Source organism: Rana temporaria, chromosome 1, assembly GCF_905171775.1.
Source record: "Rana temporaria chromosome 1, aRanTem1.1, whole genome shotgun sequence".
Classification (NCBI taxonomy): Eukaryota; Metazoa; Chordata; class Amphibia; order Anura; family Ranidae; genus Rana; species Rana temporaria.
The window spans coordinates 512895211-512912029 of NC_053489.1; the positions used below are offsets into that span (position 1 = coordinate 512895211).

General features: G+C 43.7%; 1 protein-coding gene across 1 annotated transcript in view; it reads left to right on the top strand.

The window, feature by feature from the left end:
* ELMOD2 (ELMO domain containing 2) overlaps positions 1–15107 on the top strand; it is a 42191-nt gene extending 27084 nt beyond the window's left edge. The window contains exons 7-9 of the mRNA XM_040331306.1: positions 2516–2584; positions 8562–8695; positions 14808–15107. Coding sequence (XP_040187240.1) covers positions 2516–2584; positions 8562–8695; positions 14808–14947 — 343 coding nt within the window. The 3' untranslated portion in view covers positions 14948–15107. The remainder of the gene's footprint in view (positions 1–2515; positions 2585–8561; positions 8696–14807) is intronic.
* Positions 15108–16819: the final 1712 nt, after the last annotated feature.

Below are 16819 nucleotides of genomic sequence, written 5' to 3' on the forward strand. Positions count from 1 at the left end.
GGAGAAATCGGCATCGGCCGATTATTATCAAAAATTAGACCGATATAACACTGACCGCACCTCTGCCAGCAGAGTGTGGAAAATCCTCCTCCCTTCTCCACACTGTTGGCAGAGCAGCACTGTGGTGTGTGAAACTGTATGGAGAGAGAGAGGAGCTGTCAAAATTGAAGCTGGATGTCGGGGGTGGACGGGACCCAGCTATTCAACACCTGCCAATGGGATCTGGGCGGGCCGCTACGTGTATGTGGCCCCGCCCTTTTCTTAAACAGCTCACTAGGCTGGCTCGCTCCTGGGTCCCGCCCACCTCCGACATCACGCTGAATTTGTCATATCTCTCTCTCTCTCTCTCTCTCTCTCTCTCTCTCTCTCTCTCTCTCTCTCTCTCTCTCCATACAGTTTCACACACCGCGGCGCTGCAGAGAGCATTTAGTTTCACAGTTACACTATCGGCTGTGAAACCTGCCATTGCCATCCAGTGCGACCTGCCAATCGGTGCCACCTGCCCACCCAAAAAAAAAAAATATGGGCCCGCAACAATCTGCATTATATATCGGCCGCCCTGATTTCTAAATATCGGCATCGGCCAGAGAAAAACTTATATCAGTCGACCTCTAGTCATGGGTGTGTCTTTGCGCTTGCCAGTGGTGTCATTGAGGTTGGTCGCTTATTGGATCCAGAGGCAGGGTGGGTCTGGATGCCTCTGTGCACTCCCGGAGATGGTGTGTAAACAGCCATGGGGGTGTGCGAATCTCCCTACAGTAACATCGTACAGGGGCGTCGACTCGTGATGACGTCACTCACTGCGCCAGGGAACAGAGCAGTAGTCAATGGAAAAATTGGAAGGAATGGCACGCGGAGACAGGTCATGAGCGTGGTGCCGTCACCATGAAGACATGTTTCGCGCTCCTGCGCCTTGTCAAGTCGTGTGACGGGACGGACCAATGAGGATTAAAAATAAAGGAACCAGAAGTTTAAGGGGGAACGGGACATGTGATAGGCTGTAGACACACCTTTGACCCTTCCCTCCAGTCTTACACACCATTAAATTGCTGACCCTCTATATACAATGAGTTGTTTGCTCAGGATAAGCAAATACTTGTCATTTTAAAACTTGTTTAAAACTTTTTCAAACTGTTTCAAAATTACTCATAATATTTTATATATTATTTGACAATATATACAAAACAACAAATGTATGATTAAAATAGAAAACTGATGACAGCCAAACTATTATCAATTGATTGATATTAATAAAAATATAATGGTAATACAGGTTAATATGTGTTTATAAAAAAAAAAAACTAGTAGTAATTCCTATTTAAATTTTTCAAGTTGCCATGACCCCTCCTGGTGTAAGAACATTCCAGGCCAATTTCAAAGGCTACGTCAGAATTGTACAAAAGATGAGGACTACAAAAAACATGGTCAGATATTAGTAAACAAATTCCTAGAAAAAGGTTTTCCTGAACCCCTAGTGGACAAAGCATTCCAAAAGCATATCATCCCCTCATCTTTCACTCTAGGTAGAACTCGTAAAGCCAATAAAACAAAAACAATCAGATTCGTTACAGTTTACAATGACCAACACAGGAAAATTACACAGGTCATATGGAAACATTGGAGCCTTCTAAAATTAGATCCCCCAGCTAATGAACTTAATACCAGAGACCCTCCCAAGTCACATTTGAAAGAGTAAAAACTGTTAAAACTTGATTGCCTCTAGCAAATTAAAATAACATTGGAAGTTGCACACTTTAGACAGCCGCTCTTGTTTTGATAACCACACAATGTCGTAATAGAAGATGTCTGACTTGTCAGTTCATCACTCATTGAAAATCAAGCCTTTCCGACAAAGAAGGCCAGGAGTTCACAATCAAACAGTTTATTACCTGTTCGTCGAAAATTCTTGGTATACGTATTTCGATGTCCATGCAATTTAATAATATGTTGGTCGCACTATACGCAAGTGGGTGGGCGAACATAGGAGGTTCATTAAGGGTGGATGCGACATATATAGTGTCCCCCGACGTTTCTTTGCACACCATAACATCACTTCTTTCTGCACTCCTGTGACCGTATTCAGCCGACAAGAGGGCTAAAGTCTGCTGTCGGCTGATGCCACTTAGCCAGTCCAGACTCTGAAGGTAACCCGACTTTAATGTCAGGATCCACCCATACCTAGACCAGCAGCCAGCTCTGCTTCTCAGCGCACCTCTGGTATTCTGAGCCAGATACTCCCGGCCCCTCCACAGCTCCAGTGAGTGCTGGAGGGGCAGAGCACAAAGCCTGAGACTGAGAGTCGCTGTCTCTCTGCTCACTGAAGACCGAGAGCAGATTGATCAGCAGTCTTTGATCTCTGAGTTCTCAGTTTTAGAGGCTGTGCATGTAAAAGAAGAAAATTAGGACCAGGATAAACATGAATCTTATAAATAAACGTATTACTTATGGAATAAAAAAACGTTAGATATTCTCTTTGCCTCTTAGTCATTAAATGATTTGTTTTTTTTTGTTGCAGGTATTTTAGCAGACATTATACAGAAGAATCCCGTGCAATTCTTTCTCATTCCAATCATCCAAAAATTGGGTAAGAATATATGGCAAAGAACTTCTTCTGTAACATGCATACAGCAGGAGAAAGTAGCAAGGAAATTCATGAAAGTTGTTTTTGCTAAATTGTGTGAATTGCCCAGCTTTATTAATGGGGGAAGTTAAAAACAAAAAGAATATGATGGACACCATTGTTTTTGATGGTACAAATTCTTGGTCTAGTCACAGATGCAATTAAAAATCCAGCCAGTGAACTCAGAACTCCTAAACTGCTTACTTGTTTATATTTTTAGGTCATTGACTAAAATCACTCTGTGTTGCTTATATTGCATATTGTGATGCTGACACAGCTGTCACTTACTGTAACATCTCAGTGATTTCACTAGGTGGCAGTAGTATCACCAAAATGACTTCTACACTGAGTTGATAACATTATAAATGTTTATATATATATATATATATATATATATATATATATATATATATATAATTAGTGCTGTCAAGCGATTAAAATTTCTAATCGCGATTAATCGCATTAATGTCATAGTTAACTCACGATTAATCGCGCGATTAAGGAGGTTCACCCTTTAAAACATTTATTTTTTTTGTTTTCTTATTTATTTATTTATTTTTTTATAATATTAAATTGTGTTTTTTTATTTTTTTACATTTTGATCACTTTTATTGCTGTCACAAGGAATGTAAACATCCCTTGTGACAGCAATAGGTGGTGACAGGTACTCTTTATGGAGGGATCGGGGTCCAAAAGACCTCCGAGCCCTCCTTTGCACTTCAAAGTATTCAGATCGCCGAAAACGGCGATTCTGAATACTGTGTACTTTTTTAAATCCGGCGCCATTGGCAGCCGAGAAACCCGGAAGTGACGTCATGACGCCGCTTCCGTGGTTTCAATGCGGAGACTGAATCAAAGCCATTTACGGCTTAGTGTCAGTCTCCGCCTGAACACAGAACGCGGCGGATGGAGGATCGGGTCTCCCGGTGGGACGGGAGGCCCGGTCAGAGCGGCGAAAGGCGGCGCTCCTCCCGCTCCTCCGGCATAACAACCGAGCGGCTTTTAGCCGCATCGGTTGTTATGTTTGGATAGCCGATCGCCCGCTCTAAACAACGGTACCGGGATGATGCCTGCGGCTGCAGGCATCATCCCAGTATAACCCCCGAACGTTAATCGCGCGATAAAAAAATTGACAGCGTTAACATGGGTTTGTGTTAACGCCGTTAATAACGTGTTTAACAGACAGCACTAATATATATATATATATATATATATATATATATATATATATATATATATATATATATATATATATATATATATTGTACATTTATATAGTACTGTAAAATGATACTTTTCAAAAATAATACAAGTTTTTATGTATCAATTAACAACCTACCATGTGCATAAGGTGAATAAAAAAATATAATAAATCAATATTTGGTGTGTTCGCCTTTGAAGCAATATCAGTTCTCCTAGGTATGCATTCACACAGTTTTTAAAGAACTTGACAGGTAGATTGTACCAAACTTCTTGGAAAACTAACTACAGATCTTCTGTGCATTTAGGTTGTCTTAGTAGTTTCTGTCTGCTAATGTAAGCAGAGACAGACTCAAGGAAATTCCTAAAAAGCACAGAGTCTATGGAGTCAGGTTGCACATGCTCAGTTTGGTGTGTAATGCTAGAGAGTTTTTTTTTTCCTTGGGAGTGTGCATGTGATCAGCACTGTCCAGACAGAGAGTCATTGGTCTTGTAGTCTCATAAGTCAGTCAAAAAACTCCCCCTACAAACTTTAACTTGGCTTGGCTAGATACTGATAGAAGCCACAAGACAGCTATATACTGCTGATGAGAAATGGTATTTAGCAGTTTATATTTACTAAAATAATTTAATTTCCATGTTCTGTGTACTGTAGAAGACCAGATATAGTGAATGCAGGGTCCTGGGTTTATTAACACTTTTTTTTTCATCACATAGGAGACAACGAATTCCCTATCTACTGATTTTTTTGGTGCCATGCCCTCTTTAATGAGACATGCAGGGTCCGCTGGGGTCCGCTGAATGTATTGCAATGTAGATTGCATTGCAATACATTCCTTCCCAGCTATGCTAGCCAAGGAAAGTGACAGGGTGACCCAGAATTAATCTCATACCGGGTCACCAACAAGAAGGGCGGGAGAGCGAATGTGTGGGGACGTGGTGTAGGGTGCGGTTACCGGGGGTGTGTGGAAGCAATCCGGCAGGAGTCTGCAGCCATTGGATTGTGTTAAACCCCCGCTGTCTGGTCCCTACGACGTACGGACCTGGCAGCAAAGGGGTTAAGGAGACAATTAATTCTGACCAAATCCCCAGCTCCATGTGCAGAAATATAACCTCTACTATGCTTCACTGCTGTCTTCAAACATTCACCCTTCAATCGTTCTCCAGGCCTTCTTCAAACTGCTTTATGTTACAGCAAAATATAAAAAATTTGGCCTTTTTCTCTCCAGAGCATCTTCTGCCATTTTTCTGCACAGCAGTTCTTGTGTTTTTTGTGCATGAGTTGTCTGGTCTTGTGTCCACATCAGACTTCCATGAAGATCACATCTGACCAGACTTCATCAGACGGTAGATGGGAGTACCAAGAAAGTCCCGCTGGTGTCTCCTAAGTCTGAGCTGATGGTGTCACTGGAAATTTTCCAATTGCAAAGGGAAGTTGGCATGATGCTTCTTTCATCTGCTGCACTGGCCGACCATTGCATTTTTAGTCCTTCGCTTTGTGCTTCTGCAGAGAAGCTTGGACAACACATCTGGAAACACCTGTCTTCCTTAAATTCCTGCTTATGAGAGAGCTTGATGATGCAGTAAGATCACTTCTGCTCCGTCTTTCCATCGTGTAAAAGATTGTTCTATTGCAATGTCTTCATCCACCTCAACCTGTTAGTAGAGCATTGCTTTACCTTACCCAGCTTAATTCCTCCTACACAGCTAATTCCCTTTGATTTCAAAATTCTATTTTAACCTACATGTTAGATTGTTTTTCATATTCCTGCAAAATCTTAAAAGTTCCATTAAACCTAAAACCACAAATGTAATAAATATTTTTAGGCTTTGTTCCCCCCTCTGTTTTTACCTGGTAACATGCCTCTTGTATTAGTGCCCCCTCTCTGGATGGAGGAGAACAGGGGACACAACAGACATCAGTATTGGTAATCTGGGGGGGGGGGGGGGGGGGGTGAAGATAAAGGTTTTAAATCATTAAATAAAAACTGATCATTGTAGGCATCCCTGTTAGTAGTAACTGGTTTATCTCAGCACTCTTAACTGATACAATTGCAGGAGAGCTTGTTCGGTTGGAAAAAAAATAGACTTACTGACCAGATCACCAGGTGAAAAAAAAAAGAAAAAGCCTAAAAAAAGAAAACAAATGCAGCCACCGCATCTAGGAATTGGTTTAATACCACTTTAACTGTGTGCAAGTGTACTTAGAGACTTTATGCTGTTTTATAGTTAAAGTGTGAATACAGCAAATACAGATATGTTTTAGTTGTTTATGTACTTTTTTAACTTTTTTTTTTTTATTTCAAATGATAAAAAACATTCATTTCATTATTTTTGAAAGCATCTCCACTATATAGCATTTTTTTCTTTTTTTTTTTTATTGATTTTGCATAAAAGAGATGTCGAAACAGATTCTTTGGGGCCTCCACTGACAACCTTAAAGCGGAGGTTCACCGGTAATATGCTCTTTTTACCCTTAGATGCATGCTCATTTAGTCTAGGGGAATCGGCTAGTTGTTTTAAAATTCGAGCTTTACTTACCGTTGTAGAGGGCGATCTTCTCCGCCACTTCCGGGTATGGGTCTTCGGGACTGGGCGTTCCTTCTTGATTGACAGTCTTCCGACAGGCTTCCGACGGTCGCATCCATCGCATCACGATTTTCCGAAAGTAGCCGAACGTCGGTGCGCAGTATAGAGCCGCACCGACGTTCGGCTTCTTTCGGCTACTCGTGACGCGATGGATGCGACCGTCGGAAGACTGTCAATCAAGAAGGAACGCCCAGTCCCGAAGACCCATACCCGGAAGTGGTGGAGAAGATCGCCCTCTACAACGGTAAGTAATGCTCGGATTTTAAAACAACTAGCCGATTCCCCTAGACTAAATGAGCATCCATCTAAGGGTATCAAAGGTTAAAAAAACATTTATGGGAGAACCCCCTCTTTAAACTTGCAGTTACAATAACTGAATTTAATTACTCACACTCAACAATTTACACACTGTCATAGTAGGGAGGTATTGATTAAATGTTGCCGTAATTGTGATGTATATTCTGGTTGCTAAACTTCAAGTTAGTGCAATATAATCCAAGCCTGACTTAAAGGATAAGTTCCACTTTTTGATCGCTGTCACAATTTACAAAAAACACGGCCGCGTCATTCATTCACAGTGTTCTGTCAATGTGAAATCTACAAGTCCCCAACAGCCTTTGCAGCTGTCAGCTTGTAGTCCCAATGAACTACAGTAAAACCTTGGTTTGAGTGTAATTTGGTTTGAGAGCGTTTTGCAAGACAAGCAAAATGTTTTAATCAATTTTGACTTGATATACAAGTGATGTCTTGATATACGAGTAGAGTTATGTCACAACTGAGTATAAAAGAGAAGAGAGGAGCCTCTAAGTGTAGCAATATGGTTACATTTAATGAAGGGACAACATTTGGCAACATATTGCTACACTTAGAGGCTCCTCTCTTCTCTTTTATACTCTGTTGTGACATAACTCTACTCGTATATCAAGACATCACTTGTATATCAAGTCAAAATTGATTAAAACATTTTGCTTGTCTTGCAAAACGCTCCTGGTGGATTTTGCTTCTAATTCCCTTGTGGAGGCTTCCATTTCTGAATGGACATTTTATGGTTACACAACTTATCACATTGCTATAATCTTTTTGTATTGAATGTAAACTGAAGGATTTATGTGTAAATGCTTGCGGAACGAATCATCTGAGTTTCTATTATTTCTTATGGGGAAATTCGCTTTGATATTCAAGTGCTTTGGATTATAAGCATATTTCTGGAACTAATTATGCTCGTAATCCATGGCTTTACTGTACCAGGGTGCTGTTGAGCGCTCTAGGTAGTTCATTGAGCTTCCTGTCATTCAGTAACTGTCTGCTTGAATCGGAAGTACAGGCAGAAGGCTACACAGACAGTCTGCAGGACCATGGCATTACACCCACATTCTGTTGATCGTGGGTGCAATGCTTTACAGGCTACTAACAAAAACAAATGCATATCTGCTAAAAAAAATAAAAAGTGCAATTATTATTATTATTATTTTGTAAAGGTGAACTTTATCCTTTAAGTAAAACAGAGTGAAGACTGGGTATATGGAATTACCGTATATACTCGAGTATAAGCTGACACAAATATAAGCTGAAGCACCTAATTTTACCACAAAAAACTGGGAAAACTTATTGACTCGAGTATAAGCCTAGGGTGTCCATCTGCGTGCCTCACTGTGTCCATGACTAGACTGACGTTTAACATGGGAGTCTATGGACTTTGGGGACTCAGTACCGGCCGGCCATAGGTCCCCTGGACAACAAACTTTGCACACTTGTAGAGGAAGAGTGGGGGTCCAGGGCACCTACGGCCGGCCGGTACCGGGTCCCTAAAGTCCGGGAGATCAGGCTCAAAAAGCTGACTCGAGTATAAGCCGAGGGGGGCATTTTCAGCACAAAAAAACCTCGGCTTATACACAGTAATTTGTTCCATGACCATTCCAAGAGATTCCTCACAAAGCTAAAGATTGTTAGTTCCATCTAGTGTAGACTGGATTCATAAATCTTTACTTCTGCACAGTACCATGTATATAACAACCAAGGATGTTGTATCTTCTAGTCTACAATCCAAAGAACATCCAAATACATCACATGTCTAGAAGTTATCAGTTTTCCCTATACCATTAGTCCAAAGACACACATTTCATAGTGCCTCATCACTTTGCATCTATTTCAGGTACTCGTATGCAATAGTTGGGATCAACCTAACAGAAATGGCTTACAGCTTGCTCAAGAGTGGGGCCCTGAAGTCTCACTTCTATAATATGGTTCCTGGCTTCCCTGAGATTAAGTGCTTCCATCAGTTTTTTTGTAAGTATTTATAAATGTTATTATAATATCTCCATGAAACTCTGAGTTAGATTAACTTCTTACCTTCTGATTTCTTTATCGTACATCACGGGACACAGAGCGGCATTCATTACTATATGGGTTATATGGAGTACCTTCAGGTGTAGACACTGGCAATCTCAAACAGGAAATGCCCCTCCCTATATAACCCCCTCCCATAGGAGGAGTACCTCAGTTTTTCCGCCAGTGTCTTAGGTGTTAGTCATGGTTTAGCTTGCCTCCACATCCTTGGGATTAGGTGAGCTAACCGGTTCTGTCCAAAAAAGCCTCAGCGCTAAAGTGGTCAGTAACCGGACCCCAAACCCTTGGGGTATAGCCCATAATGCTTTTCTTTTTAGAGAGCTGGACCCTGGGCCCAGAACTTAGAAACCTTTGGGTGCCTAATGTTTCTGTTGCCAGAGTGCTATATGGGCCCAGGACAGTGGATCCTTCATAGGAACCCAGGGCCTGAAGGTCTAGACATCCCCACCGAGATGGGGGAAGATTGGGCCTCTTGCTTGGCAAAGTCCTGCGGCATGGAGCAGGTAAGTGAGGGGAAAACTTGCGGAACTTGGTTCTTAGCAGGTTTTTTCTGGGGGGTCACAGGGGACATGCCTAAAGTTATGCACTGCATCTGGCAAACTAGTCACATATCATAAAGATAGGATGGCTCTATATGTATTATTCCCCATAAGATGTGACCTCCCTTGTAGTGTTGGAAAAGCATTGAGTGGGGCCTGTGTGATATAAAAGTATATGTGTGTGTCAGAGAGCTGTGCTTACCTGCAAGCCTCCAGGCGATGCTCCATTCAGTCTTCCTCCTCACGGCCTGCAAAGCAGGCAAAACGCTGACCTCCTCATGGTTCCAGGCTGCAGGCTGCAGTTTGCTGGAGCAGAGAGGTCCCTTCCTCCCAACCCCACCCCCCCCCTGTCGGGAGGGGCATTTCCTGTTTGAGATTGCTGGGGGGGAAGGGCGGGTCAGTGGCTTAAGGAAGGGGCGGCCCTTCCTTGTTTGTTCCATATAGCTCATTCAATACTTTGGAACTGAGGAGGAAAGACCAGAACGGCAAGCACGGGGCGCCGAGGACACACAGTGGCCAGAAAGAATATTGCAGTCTTCAGAAAGACTGTTTTCAAGCCTAGGAATAGGCTGTTTCTTTTCCATCTCATAGTTCTTCTTGCAATACTACTCAGGGGGACAGAATGTTTTTTCTTTCCTAGATTTGAAAAAAAAAAATAAAAAAAAAGATTTTTTTTTGAAAAAAAAAAAAAAAAAAAGTGTCATCTAGGGGAGAGGAAGCATTTTTTTATCCCCCAAACAGGTGTTTGGGCATTTAACTATTTATAAGTCCCAGGTACCAATAAGTAGCAGGTGTACCTCGGTATTGTACCATGGCATCAAAAAACAAGGGTACAAGAGGTGGGGATTCCCCCAGAGAGTCTGAGGTCTCGGACAAAGCTATGCCGCTGCTTTCCCCACAGGGAGCCTTGGGGCCATCGGGATCTGGGGCTGGAGCTGACGCGGGTCAGTCCAACCCTAAGATGGTCACGGAGGAGGTATTACTCACCTCTTTAAAAGAGATGCAGAAAAGCATGGGTAAAATGATAGCCGCAGCTATGCGGGGCAGTAAGCGGAATAGATCTCCGTCGCCCGAGCGCGGACCCTCAGAAGAGGAGGTCCTTTCCTCAGGGGAATTGGACGACCTCTTGGACAAGGACCAAGTAGGTTCAGGGATCGAGGATCCGGATACAGAGGAGTCTGGGGCAGTCTCCCTGAGGGAGAGCTGGTGGATTCAAGGATTGTCGGACTTGGTCCATAGGGCATTCAACTTGCCAGTACCAGATCTCCAGGTATCGACGGTTTCAGCTTTGGGCTCACTGAGGGCGCCTCAAAGCAATGCTGTGTTTCCGATCCATCCTCTATTAGAGGGAGTTTTGTTCCAAGATTGGAACAAGCCAGATAAGATCTTCTTACCACCTAAGAAGTTCTCTGTCCTATATCCTATGGAAGAAAAATTTTCCAAAAGATGGGCTACTCCTGCAGTGGACGCAGCCATCTCATGTGTTAACAAATCGTTAACATGCCCTGTAGAAAACATACAGGTGTTCAAGGATCCAGTTGATAAGCGCTTGGAAGCACTACTTAAGAACTCCTTCACTACTGCAGGGGCAGTAGTACAGCCAGCTGTGGCTGCGATTGGGGTCGCTCAAGCATTATCGGATCAATTTAAGCAGATGCTTAAACTTATTCCTGCCCAGCAGGCAGAAGAATTTTCGGATGTCCCTAAGGCCATATGTTTTACGGTAGACGCAATCAAGGATTCTATCCAGCAAGCGTCACGTTTATCGTTATCCCTTATCCATATGAGAAGACTCTTATGGTTAAAAAGCTGGGAGGCTGAGCCCCCATGCAAGAAGCTCCTGGTAGGGTTCCCCTTCCATGGAGGACGACTCTTCGGAGAAGACCTAGATAAATACATTCAGACCATTTCAAACGGCAAGAGTACTCTCTTGCCAACTAAGAAGAAGGTTCAGGGGCCTGCGTTTAAACGACAGTATTCCCCTGGGCAGGGGCCCTCTAATGCCAAGCAGTATCGACGGCCTCCTGCAAAAGCAAACTTCGGCTTCAACAGCAAATCACAAGGACAGGCTGTTAGAGGCAAAAGGCAGTGGTTTCGCAAACCAGCAAAACCAGCCCCCAAGCCAACCTTATGAAGGGGCGCCCCCACCCACGAAGGTGGGGGGAAGGCTGCGACTCTTTTCAGAGATTTGGGAAGCCAGCATTCCCGACGAGTGGGTACGGTCTTCCGTGGCCACAGGCTACAAATTAGATTTCCTAAGGTTTCCTCCTCCTCGTTTCCAGAAGTCGAGGATTCCAAACGATCCGGAAAAGGGAGCCGCATTAAGATCGGCATTAGATCATCTACTTTCCCAGGAAGTAATAGTAGAGGTACCAGTCCTGGAACAGGGGCTGGGTTTCTACTCCAACCTATTCATCATCCCAAAATCCAATGGAGATGTCAGGCCAATTTTGGACCTAAAGATGGTAAATGCATATCTAAAGATCCGCTCATTTCGGATGGAATCCGTGCGGTCAGCAGCTGCCACACTCCAGAAGACCTTCATGTTCCAATTTATCAGCCACATCAAAGATATCTACGCTTCATGGTGGCTTCGCGTCACTTCCAATTCGTGGCGCTTCCCTTCGGGTTGGCTACGGCCCCCCGGGTGTTCACGAAGGTCCTAGCTCCGATCCTAGCCAAGCTAAGGATCCAAGGGGTCACGATCCTAGCATACCTGGACGACCTCCTAGTCATAGACCACTCGTCTCCCGGCTTGGAGCGAGCAGTGGCCCTCACGGTCCAATACCTCGAGAGGTTCGGCTGGGTCCTAAATCGAGAAAAGTCAGCTTTCCAGCCCACAAGGAGGTTGGAATATCTCGGCATGAGATTAGACACAGAACAACAAGGAGTGTTCCTACCTCTGAGGAAGGTAAAAGCCATCAAGGAATTAATCCTACTGGTTCTAAGCACTCGCATCCTACAGGCAGCCATCCTGTCAGCATGGAGCAGAAGGCCACAGGCCTTGGATATCCCGTTGCCGCTCTTATCAAGAGTCCGACAAAGTCTGTGTTGGTGGTTAGACCCTCAGAATCTACTGAAGGGGAAGTCTTTCAGCCCAGTGGCTTGGAAGATAGTGACCACAGATGCCAGCCTGACGGGCTGGGGAGCAATTTTGGATGGTTGCACTCGCCAAGGTACTTGGGCAAAGCCAGAGAAGCAGTTGCCCATCAATATCTTGGAGCTCAGAGCTGCTCGACTAGCCCTCAGGGCTTGGACGTCAAAATTGCAGGGGTTCCCGGTGAGAATTCAATCAGACAATGCCACGGCCGTGGCATACATAAATCACCAAGGGGGAACCAGGAGTCAAGCCGCTCAGAGAGAGGTGAGCTTGATTCTCCTATGGGCAGAGGCGCATGTGCCCTGCATATCGGCAATATTCATTCCAGGAGTGGACAACTTTCAGGCGGACTTCTTAAGCCGCCAGACTCTATGGCCGGGGGAATGGTCTCTGCATCCACAAGTCTTTCAAGCACTCTGCCAAAGATGGGGAGTGCCGGACGTGGATATCATGGCATCGAGACTCAACAAGAAACTAGACAGGTTCATATCCCGCTCAAGGGATCCGATGGCCTGCGGAACCGATGCGTTGGTTTGCCCTTGGCATCAGTTCAAACTTCTTTATGCGTTTCCCCCGCTCCAGTTACTACCCCGCCTGCTGCGCAGGATCCGGGTGGAACACATACCAGTCATCCTGGTAGCTCCAGCATGGCCCAGAGGGGCATGGTACTCACTCATCCTAAAGATGGTAGTGGGAGACCCTTGGACTCTTCCTCTACGGCCAGACCTGCTATCGCAAGGTCCGATCCTCCACCCTGCCTTACGGCATCTAAATTTGACGGCCTGGAAGCTGAATCCCTGATTCTCAGGGGTAGAGGTCTGTCTCAGAAAGTAGTCTCTACCCTAATCAGAGCCAGGAAACCGGTCTCTAGGGTGATTTATTACAGGGTCTGGAAGGCCTATGTAGGCTGGTGTGAGTCCAAGCGATGGCTTTCTCGCAAATTTACCATCGATAGAGTATTAAGTTTTCTCCAGCTAGGAGTGGATAAAGGATTGGCATTAAGCACAATCAAAGGACAGATTTCTGCTCTGTCAGTGTGGTTTCAGCGGCCGCTGGCCACCCACTCGCTGGTTAAGACCTTCCTTCAAGGGGTCTTACGTATTAGACCTCCAGTTAAATCCCCGCTTTGTCCGTGGGATTTAAATCTTGTTCTGTCAAGTTTACAGAAACAACCGTTTGAGCCGTTGGCTGAAATTCCTTTGGTTCTACTGACAAGGAAGTTAGTATTTTTGGTTGCCATAGTTTCCGCAAGAAGAGTTTCGGAGCTAGCGGCCTTATCCTGTAAGGAACCATATCTTGTTTTTCATAAGGACAGGGTCGTTCTCCGCCCTCATCCTTCCTTCCTACCGAAGGTCATATCCAGTTTTCATTTGAACCAGGATTTGGTATTACCATCCTTCTTCCCTAAACCTACTTCCAGAAAGGAAGGGTTGCTGCATACCTTGGATATTGTCAGGGCCATGAAGGCCTATCTTAAAGCTACAAAGAAGATCCGGAAAACAGATGTGCTGTTCATTCTACCGGATGGGCCCAAGAAGGGGCAGGCAGCTGCAAAGTCCACCATTTCTAGGTGGATTAAGCAATTAATCACTCAGGCCTACGGCTTGAAAGGGTTGCCTCCTCCAGTATCATTAAAGGCTCATTCTACTAGAGCCATGGGCGCCTCCTGGGCAGCACACCACCAGATCTCTATGGCTCAAGTTTGCAAGGCGGCAACCTGGTCTTCTGTCCACACGTTTACAAAATTCTACAAGTTGGACGTAAGAAGGAATACTGATACTGCCTTCGGGCAGGCAGTGCTGCAGGCTGCAGTTTGAGACCCTCGGATTCCGGGGGCTCCTCTTTTTTGAGTTAAATTTAAAATTTAAAATTATTTTTCTCAACTAAGTTGGATTTATTATGATTTGAGTATATCTCTAAATTAAATCCTTTTGTCTTGGAGATGTTCTCCCTCCCCTCATTGTAAGCATTGCTTTGGGACATCCCATATAGTAATGAATGCCGCTCTGTGTCCCGTGATGTACGATAAAGAAAAAGAGATTTTTAATACAGCTTACCTGTAAAATCTTTTTCTTGGAGTACATCACGGGACACAGAGCTCCCACCCCTCTTTTTTGAGGACCATTTTGGGAGGCATACTGCTTGCTACAAAACTGAGGTACTCCTCCTATGGGAGGGGGTTATATAGGGAGGGGCATTTCCTGTTTGAGATTGCCAGTGTCTACACCTGAAGGTACTCCATATAACCCATATAGTAATGAATGCCGCTCTGTGTCCCGTGATGTACTCCAAGAAAAAGATTTTACAGGTAAGCTGTATTAAAAATCTCTTTTTTGCTGTTTAGAGCCCCATGACTTCAAATGTTGTTGTGTACATTTATTTCAGATTGAATCATTGTGTCATTTTATTCCAGGTTATCTTCTGTATGAATTTGACAAGTTTTGGTTTACTGAAGAGCCTGAGAGCATAATGCATTTCAACCAATACCGAGAAAAGTTTCACGACCAGATCAAGCATCTCCTCAGCAATCCTGAAATCATTCTCACACTTTAACAGCGTGCAACTGTCCATAAGTTATGAATTCTAAGCACTTGGTACTGTCTTATTTAAAAAAGAATCCGCAAACCTATTTCATGTATGTAAAGTTTTGTTACTTGTCATTTTGTCTTACTAAAGCTAATGGACAATCAACTTTTCCGCAGGTTTGTACAGAGAAAAAAAAAATCTATAATCTAAGAATCTATGGCTGCGTTCACATTATACGTATATTGGTTGGTAAATGGATGAAATTTGCTATGTGGATGGTCCTGTTGGCCCCCTCCTGCCTGACATCCTTTTATTGATAGATCAAAGAAGTTGCACAGAAAATTGGTCAAATAACAGCTGCATCCAATGAGATGCAGCCGTGTTCCAGTATTCTGTCAGGCGCTGGCTGTGACTGTCAGGTTACAATAGCTGAAGCAGGAGATTCCTCCATCTGCTCTGTATAGCGTGGATGGGAAGATCTGTTGGAACATTTTTGTTCAGCTCGCATGCTGAGTGAAAGTAATCGAAGTGCAACTGAAGTCAGTTCATTCACGGAAGTTGTGTTCTTCAGATGCAGCACTGTTCAGTGGCATTAACAAAACCCACACTTATAACCGCATTGCAATCCTATAGTAAAGCTTTCTATAAACATTAGATCACAGCTGGCTATGCATGCATGACCTGGCAACCAAATAACCTGTCTAATGGAAGATCATCCTACTAGTATACACATCCAACTAGTTTTACACAGGGCAGACTTTTGTGTGTATGTGCTTATAAATCGGGAGGGGGGTATTACCGACACTAGTTGTCTTAGGGAAACTGAAGTAATGGCCAGGGAAAGCGTTCCCTTTTGACTGGCTTGTTTTAAACAGGCTTGGGCCAGGGAGCATTAGCCAGAGTGTGAAGGCACCTTCAAACCTATGAATGTTCCCTGATCTAACTTCAAAGAACTAGATCAGTTGAACATTCTCCAATGTCTGTAATAATAATAATATTCTACAGGATTTATTTGGAAACTTTTACACTGTGAATTGGACAGGCTTCCTTGCATTTGGCATTTAACTTGGTTTTCTGCTTGTGCTAGGCACCTTTTGAGTTAATCAGTCATAGATGATTTAAAAAAATGGAATTATGGCTCGTGCAGAAAAGTGGAGGGATCGCCACTGCAGCTGAAGCTTAATCCCTGCTGTTTAATGTACTTGGTAGGCTGAAACTCATCTAGTGGCGTAGAATTAATTTTTATAGTGTCACCATATCTTATGGTTATGCTGCAATACTAAATTACCCCAGCAGGTAGAGCTGCAGGTTAAATCTGTATTTGCTGATTTTTTGACCCAAGAAAATCCACGGGTTATAGAAAGGGAATCCTTTATTTTACTGCACAAAGAGTCCCATTTCTTTAAATTTATTAAAAGATTTTCTATTGTCACAGTTGGTCAGTTCGATGGTATTTACTTAAAAGATAGGTTTACCTTTCTAATATGTTACACCTTTAGTTAGAGTATAACATGTTCAAGAAGACCACCCTCTCCCCCTTGGCACCACCTTCCCTGTGACAGCAGACAAGGTTCCTCTCACAGCCACATCATTCATGCACAGGGGTATGTGAATGACTAAACTACATGTTTCATATTCTACCGCAACTCTGAGGCCCGGTTTACACCAATGCAGTGTGGAATTTGGTGCAAATTCCACACTGCATCCAAATCGCACTCCGTTCTTGTGAACTGATGCGGGTGTGTTTTAGTTAAGTTAATGAAACCCCAAAATCAGTTTGCAGTGCAATTTGCAGAATTCGATTGCATGGGTGTGAACGCCCATGTGACCCGATTTCTGGTGTGAACAAAAAAAGGGACCTGCGCGTTTGTGGTGTGGATTCGGTGTAAATTGATCCCT